The 7,789-nt window shown below is 51.6% G+C and overlaps 1 protein-coding gene across 1 annotated transcript; it reads right to left on the bottom strand.

The window, feature by feature from the left end:
• Positions 1–3,475: 3,475 nt before the first annotated feature.
• LOC135805374 (uncharacterized protein K02A2.6-like) lies at positions 3,476–7,448 on the bottom strand. Its single transcript, XM_065319406.1, has 2 exons — positions 6,770–7,448; positions 3,476–6,435 (listed from the first exon to the last, which is right to left on the bottom strand). The coding sequence occupies exons 1-2, from the start codon at positions 7,446–7,448 to the stop codon at positions 3,476–3,478; spliced, it is 3,639 nt and encodes a 1,212-aa protein (XP_065175478.1).
• Between the last annotated feature and the right edge of the window lie 341 nt (positions 7,449–7,789).

Raw genomic sequence — 7,789 nt, 5'->3', positions numbered from 1 at the left:
GACAAGATGGAAACGCAAAGTTATGTCCATTGTTGCATTAGCGGCTACATACAGCCTTCACCAGGTCCTGCCACTGAGGGCGATCCTGGGCGAGCTGCTGCAGCCTGTTTCAGTCATCTCCATTATCTATATATAAAGGTATAAATTATGTCCATTGTTTCATTAGCAGCTACATACAGCCTTCACCAGTTCCCGCCACTGTCGACGGTCTTGGGCAAGCTGCTGCAGCATGTTCAAGTCATCGCCAGTCTCTAGGGCGGTATTATTTTTCAGCTTTTTGAGATCATTATTGAGCGTTCGCGGGAGCGTTGTTCTTGGGCGTCCCCTAAAGCTGGGGCCGTTACCCCCTAAGAAGTAAGCTCCCATGGCACGTCTGGCTGGGGCTGCCTCTTCCAAACGCAGCACATGACCAAACAGCCTCCATCTGGCATCTCTGATGATTCGGCTCACGGGGCGAGATTCTGTGCGTTTATACAGGGAAGTGTTCTTTATTATGAGCGGGTATTTAATGCCTATCACTGTTCGCAGCTGCTGCCTGTGGAACGAGTCCAATTTCCGCTCCTGTGTCCCCGTGAGGCTCCACGTGCCACAGTTATAAAGCAGGATTGGTAGAATGAAGCTATTATAGAGGCGCACTCGTAGAGACTCTCTGATGTGTTGCCCTCTCAGCCATATCACCCACATCCGGTGAAGTGCGCTTGTAGCCAACCGCTTTCGTCTGCCTATGTCCTCATCCACTCCAAGCATCGAGCCCAGCTTTATTGTGTGTCGCCACTGTTCCTCTATTCGATCCTTTTGTCTGCTTATCATGGTGTGTTCCGTCTTCCCCTCATTCATCTTCAAGTTCCACTCTGCTAACGAAGAGGATATTGTAGGAAGGCAATCTTTTATATACTTTTGGTCGGTACTGATGAAGTCCACATCATCTGCATATTCCGACTCTTCGGGCAGAAGCAGCTGGACGTCTCGGTCTGGTCGCGGCGGTAGACGGTTTCGTACCTCTCTTAACGCAGCTTCCAGGTATATCGTAAACAATACCGGCGACAGAGAATCTCCCTGTGGATTCCCATTGTATGTTTCAAGTGGCTGGCTCAGGATGTTGTTTAGCCGTACTTTAATGGTGGTATCCGTAAGTAAGCACTGAATAAGATGTAATTCGTCCCGGTTCACAATAGTCTCCAGCACGTTCATGAGCTTTGGTCTTGAAATAGTGTCAAAGGCTTTCGACATATCAATTCCCAAAATGGCGATATCTTCCTTTACTCTTTGGCATCTTGCTGCCAACCATCTGTAGGAGTACACAGCATCCGCTGTACTTCTGCCGGAGAGTGGATGTGTATATCGTATTACTCGATAAATAACGGTAGGTGATGTTAGAGAGGTTCTGAAAATCGAAAATGTGTGAACATTTTCCTGCACGTTATGAAGTGATAAACATCGGATGAACATTCGCAACTTTGTGCTAACAACTTGCAGGAAAGGAGAATTGAAAATCCGCAGAAAACTTTACTAAGGCCCGCCACGAGACTTTGTGCGTATTTTCCAATTTTTCATTTTTCGTATTTGGCTCTGATTTATTTGGCGCAGAGATATCCCGCGCTTATCTGCTGGCGCTGAAGTACATGGCGCTGAAGTACATGGCGCTGAAGTATACGGCGCTGAAGTTTACGGCGCTGAAGTATACGGCGCTGAAGTATACGGCGCTGAAGTATACGGCGGTCAAGTACACGGCGCTGAAGTATACGGCGCTGAAGTATACGGCGCTGAAGTATACGGCGCTGAAGTATACGGCGCTGAAGTATACGGCGCTGAAGTACACGGCGCTGAAGTACACTGTATACAGCGCTGAAGTATACGGCGCTGAAGTATACGGCGCTGAAGTACACGGCGCTGAAGTACACGGCGCTGAAGTACACGGCGCTGAAGTATACGGCGCTGAAGTACACTGTATATACGAATGATACCCTGTTTTCGGAATAGTTCTCCACTAAACACACCATGCCCATGGCCCCTTCATGTTGTCCAAGTTCCATTCTCGGTTTGTGTGAAGTTTCGAGATGAAGATCGATGATGCACTCACCTTTTCATGGAAGGGAAAAAAAGTAGCATATCAAACAGAATCTATGCAGCATTTGATGCCACTATCCTCATTCTTCTGCATTCAAAGTGTTTCACATTATGGTCCATGAACTACACACAATATTTGTCATTTCTTTTAAATGTTCATAGCTGTTCATACTTGAAGTAACTGTGTTCTGAACACATTGCCTTCAGGAAATGTACGGCCGAGTCGCCTGACCGACTGAGCAAAGTTCTCTGCGACGAAAGTCACGCTATCGGCAAATGCACTCAAGGCGAATACCCGTAAATACCCTGTATACTGCTTGATCCACTTATCACAGAAGCATACGCACACACGCACGCACACACATACCATGCATATGCCCGTCGCAAGAGAAGAACGCAAGTCTGCAAATGCACTGGATGTGCACTGACAGATTTTCTCTTATAGCAACGATAGCGAACAAGATCTGAATGAGAGAGATCAGGACTTACATCAGATAACTGTATAATCCACACAACTGGCAAAGCCATGTGAATCGACCACCAATGCACAACACACATACACCTTTGGACCTTTGGATGCCCATTGCTCCGTGCAATGGTAGCATCAGGAGTTGCAGTATTTCCTGTGGCGAGTTAGATCATTGGGCCGACGGAAGTCCCTGCCACAGCCGCAAATGAACACTCTAGGCTTTGGCACAGCCGCATACATACACACACACACACACACACACACACACACACACACACACACACACACACACATACACACACACACACACACGCATGCTCGTGCAACATTCACATGTCACTGCTTCAGTTGTTTTTAGCCGTGTCATATTGTGTCTTATACAGAGCTTCACTTTGGGAAAAGCTGTTGAGATGCTGGAGAGCACTTGTTGCCATGCTTGCGAAATGCCAGCACCATTGCATGCCTTCAGCTGGCACACTTCCTGGCGTAGCAGATTTCCAAAACCTGATGCCTTGTGTAACTGGGTCCTGATTGTAGTGTTTTAGTCCGTGACTCACAACACCCAAAACAAAGCACAACCGTAGTTCACTTGTCCAGTACGCAACTGGTTGAATATTACAGAGTAGAGCAATATAAAAAGGAAGATAATGGAGGTAGTCCAAACACACGAGATAGCTAGCATGTATGAATGGATGAATGCCAAGTGCGGTCATTCGACACTTCCATAAGGTCTAGCATTACCAACAATAGTCTGGCCCTCAGGTGATTCACAATGTCTGTGGTTACAAACACCACAGTCCTCCCTTCTAAAATGGAACATACTTCTAGGACTAGAGTAAAGATCGTAAGCGTCAAGATGAAGATTGAGACAGAGAAACATGAGCATACAGTGATGTGTAGTTCTGACATGATCAACATGACCGGGACTGTTTCTACTTTCTACAGGCACAAGCGAGACACTTGCTTGCGTGTCCGCAACGATCGGCGTAGAGTCGGAGTCGGTGAGGCGTCAGTTGTGTCGTTGGTAGCGTCAGCCTCGTGCTGTTGTGGCACTGCAGCCGGCTCAGGCTCGGGTGCTTCTGCTGCGGTCGGGTGCTGCACTGGAGGGAGACATGGTGCAGCCACAGATTGTGTCGGCTCATCCACTAGGAAGGACGGGTGTCCCGCACGTAGCTGATCCAGGTGTCGCTTCCACTGTGCGCCTTGGCTGGTGACAATCATGTACGTACGAGACCCAAGCTTCTCGAGTATGGTCGCTGGGATCCATCCGGGATGGTTGACGTTCCGGTAATCGCGTGCTAGAACGGCGCCTCCAACCTCGAAGGTTCGTGCCTTGCCAGCAGGCTCTTCGGTGGGCGTCTTGGCGTTCCGGTGTGCCGTTGACGGTCCCAACAAATCCAGACGTGATCGTAGCGGACGGCCTAGGAACAGCTTCGCAGGCGTTGCGTTTGTAGCCGGATGGACTCCTCGGCGGTAGCTCATCAAGAACCGGTCAGCAGCAATCTGTGCAGGCGTTGACTGCGGTACTGCCTTGATTGCCCGTTTAAAGGTCTGGACGAACCTTTCAGCTTGGCCGTTCGTCGCTGGATGATACGGCGCTGAGCGTCTGTGAGCGATGCCGTTCGAGGCGAGGAACTCGGCAAACTCTGCAGATGCAAATTGTGGACCATTGTCGCTGACGATAAGGTCTGGGCAACTATATCTGGCGAATACTGTCCTGAGACTCGCGATGGTAGCCAAAGACGTTGTGGAAGGCATCGGAATGACTTCGGGCCATTTTGAATAGGCATCGACAATGACGAGCCACATCGTTTGCCACAATGGACCAAGGTAATCTACGTGGACGCGCTGCCACGCGCGGTCTGGCATGCTCCAGCGGTGCACTGGTGCTGCAGCAGGTTCGCTCTGGACACTTTGGCATCCGAGGCATGCTTTGACTGCGTCTGCTATGTCGCCGTCCAAGCCCGGCCGCCAGAGGATGCTTCTCGCCAATGCCTTCATTCGTACCATTCCTGGATGGCCTTCATGAAGCTCTGTCAGGACAGCTTTCTGGTGGTCCGGCGGAATGATGACGCGATTGCCCCATAGCAAGCACACGTTGCTAACGCTGAGCTCGTTGCGGCGTTGGAAGTACTGCTGTAGCTCTGCTCTTGGGCACGACTTCGGCCAACCTTGTTGCACATAGTGATGGACCTCACGCAATAGCGGGTCGCTGGCTGTTGCCTCCTTGATCTGCTCCGCTGTTACTGGGAGTGGTTCGCATTGGTCCATGTAGAACATGTTGACCGCTTCCTCTGCCGTATCTGGTGCCGGAGGATTTCCTACTGGCAGGCGTGACAATCCGTCGGCGTTGCAATGCTTGTCTGTTTGGCGGTACATGATTGTGTAGTCATGTCCGGCCAGGAATATCGCATAGCGTTGAAGACGTGCTACGGTCATAGCAGGCAGGCCTTTCTTCGGGTGGAAGATTGATACCAGCGGCTGGTGGTCCGCGAGCAGCTCAAAATGCCGGCCGTACAGGTAGTTGTGGAAGCGTTTCACACTCCACACTATTGCGAGCGCTTCACGGTCGATCTGTGAGTATGCCTGTTCCGTTTTCGAGAGCTTTCGAGAGGCATATGCGATCGGTCGCTCTTCTCCAGATGGCAGAATGTGCGACAAGACCGCTCCAACCCCGTATGGTGACGCATCACTTGCGAGACGAACGGGCAGTGTCGGGTCATAGTGTGTGAGCACCTGTTGGGATGACAGCACCTGCTTGACCTCTTGGAAGGCTTGTCGGCACTCATCTGTCCATTCGAACGCCGCTCCTTTTTGCAGCAGCGCTGTTAGTGGACTCAGGATAGTTGACATCTTCGGAATGAAGCGTTGATAGTAGGTGATGAGCCCCAGAAAACTGCGTACTTGCGGCACATTCTCCGGCGGTGGAGCATCACAAATTGCATCAACCTTGCTCGGCATCGTGTGCAGGCCCTGTGCGCTGATGGCGTGGCCGCAATATTCCACTTTCGGCTGAAAGAAGTGGCATTTGGCCAGGTTGAGTTTGAGGCCCGCATCAGCGAGACGTTGGAGCACCTTCATCAGCGTTTTGAGGTGTTCCTCCGGTGTGCGGCCAGTGACGATGATGTCATCGATCATGCACTTAACGCCTGGCAGGTCTCGTAGCAGAGAATCCATGGCTCGTTGCCATAGCGCGGGAGCAGACGCAATCCCGTATGGGAGACGGTTGAGTCGAAACAGACCCAGATGGGTGTTGAGCGTAAGCAGGGGCTTCGACTCGTCGTCCACCTCCATCTGCGTGTACGCTGCCTTCAGATCGAGTTTTGTAAACTCTTGCCCTCCGGAGAGTGAGGCAAAGATCTCCTCGATGAGCGGCAACGGGTGTTGGTCGATGCGGAGCTGGGGGTTCACCGTCACCTTGAAGTCTCCACATAGCCTGACCTGGCCGTTTGGCTTCAGAACAGGTACCACAGGTGTTGCCCATTCGCTCCACTCCACCGGAGTGAGGATGCCAGCAGCCTCCATGCGACGTATCTCTGCTTCAACCTTGGGTTTCAGCGCCATTGGCACCGATCGTGCCTTGACAAACTTTGGAGTCGCATCAGACTTCAGCGTGAGCTTGGCTTTCGCCCCCTTGAACAATCCTTGTTCATCATTGAATACCGCTGCAAAGTCACGTTGTAACTCCTGGAGTGAGGATTTCACATTCCTGATAGCCGCCAACTCTGTCCAGTTGAGGCGAAATTGCTGGAGCCATGTGCGTCCTAGCAATGCTGGGCCCTCGCAGTCGACCACGTACAGCTCAGCCTCCGCTTGCTGACCGTTGATGGTGACAGGCAAGCGCAGCACGCCTTGCGATCGAAGCGATTCACCGTTGTAGGCTTGCAGCACCAGTTTTGCTGGGCGAAGCGGGTGTTCGGAGAACAAGTGCACGTATGTTGCGGCTGGTAAAACAGAGACACCAGCGCCTGTGTCTACTTCCATAGATAACTCCTGTCCCGCGATCTGTGCGGTTATCGTGAGTGGTGCTGGTGGCTTTCCGCTCGACTGGATCTTGGAGACATGCACATAGCGAATGCTGGACTGGTCGTCCTCGTCGCTCGCAAACAAAATAGTTGTGACCTGTCATCGCTGAGCCTTTGCGCTTGAATGATCTGGGTCGCGGAGTTGGTCGCGCTCCTGGCTGCTCAGCTGGCTTGCTTCGGCAAACCCGCTGCAAGTGGCCTTTCTTACCACACGCATTGCAAACTTCGTCCTTGTAGCGGCAGTCAGGCGCCTTGTGTCCAACGCCACCACAGCGAAAACACGTAGATCGTGCACCAGGCACAGGCTTTCTCGATGGGGTGCGAAGTTTGTGGACACCACCGCTAGCGTTCTTCGTATCCGTCGCGGAGACTTCCAGAGCGTCCCTGGTGGCCAGCTCATCAGCCAGCGCGTCCTTGACGGCGTTGTCGAAAGTCAGTGCGTCCGTGGCCAGGAGTTTCCTCCGCGTACCTGCACTCCTCAGTCCGCAGACGAAGCGATCTCGCAGAGCTTCTGCAAGATGGGCATTGAACTCGCAGGTCCTTGCCAAACGGCGAAGTTCAGCCACGTAGGCGGCGATCGATTCTCCTGAACGTTGGTCCCTCTGGTAGAATCGGTATCGTTCTCCAATGACAAGTGGTTTCGGTGCGAGATGTCCTTTTAGAGCCGCGCAGAGCTCCGCAAACGTCTTGTCAGTTGGGGCGTCCGGGGCCAGCAAATCTTGCAGCAGTTCAAATGCTGGACCTCCGATGACCGTGAGCATCGTTGCTCGCTTCAGGTCATTATCATTGATGCCGTTGGCTGCCAAATACTGCGTCAAGCGTAGTTCGTACGTCGACCAGTTTCCGCCAGTGACATCAAACAACTCAATGTGTCCATGAGTCGCCATAGCCGGAGCTTATACTAGTAATGCTCGGAGCACACTAGAAAAACAAAATCTTCGTCGCCACTGTAGTGTTTTAGTCCGTGACTCACAACACCCAAAACAAAGCACAACCGTAGTTCACTTGTCCAGTACGCAACTGGTTGAATATTACAGAGTAGAGCAATATAAAAAGGAAGATAATGGAGGTAGTCCAAACACACGAGATAGCTAGCATGCATGAATGGATGAATGCCAAGTGCGGTCATTCGACACTTCCATAAGGTCTAGCATTACCAACAATAGTCTGGCCCTCAGGTGATTCACAATGTCTGTGGTTACAAACACCACACTGATAACATGCAGGA

The sequence above is a fragment of the Sycon ciliatum genome, chromosome 1, assembly GCF_964019385.1.
Source record: "Sycon ciliatum chromosome 1, ocSycCili1.1, whole genome shotgun sequence".
Lineage (NCBI taxonomy): Eukaryota > Metazoa > Porifera > Calcarea > Leucosolenida > Sycettidae > Sycon > Sycon ciliatum.
Note: the sequence above shows the minus strand (reverse complement) of the source record. Positions and strands in the feature narration are given on the sequence as shown.

Excerpts from the sequence above, each read along its gene's own strand:
- LOC135805374 (XM_065319406.1), bottom strand. The coding sequence starts at position 7,448 with ATGGCGACTCATGGACACATTGAGTTGTTTGATGTCACTGGCGGAAAC. Across the intron at positions 6,436-6,769 it reads CGAAGTTTGCAATGCGTGTG|CAAAACTGGTGCTGCAAGCC; the intron begins GTAAGAAAGGCC and ends CGCTTCGCCCAG.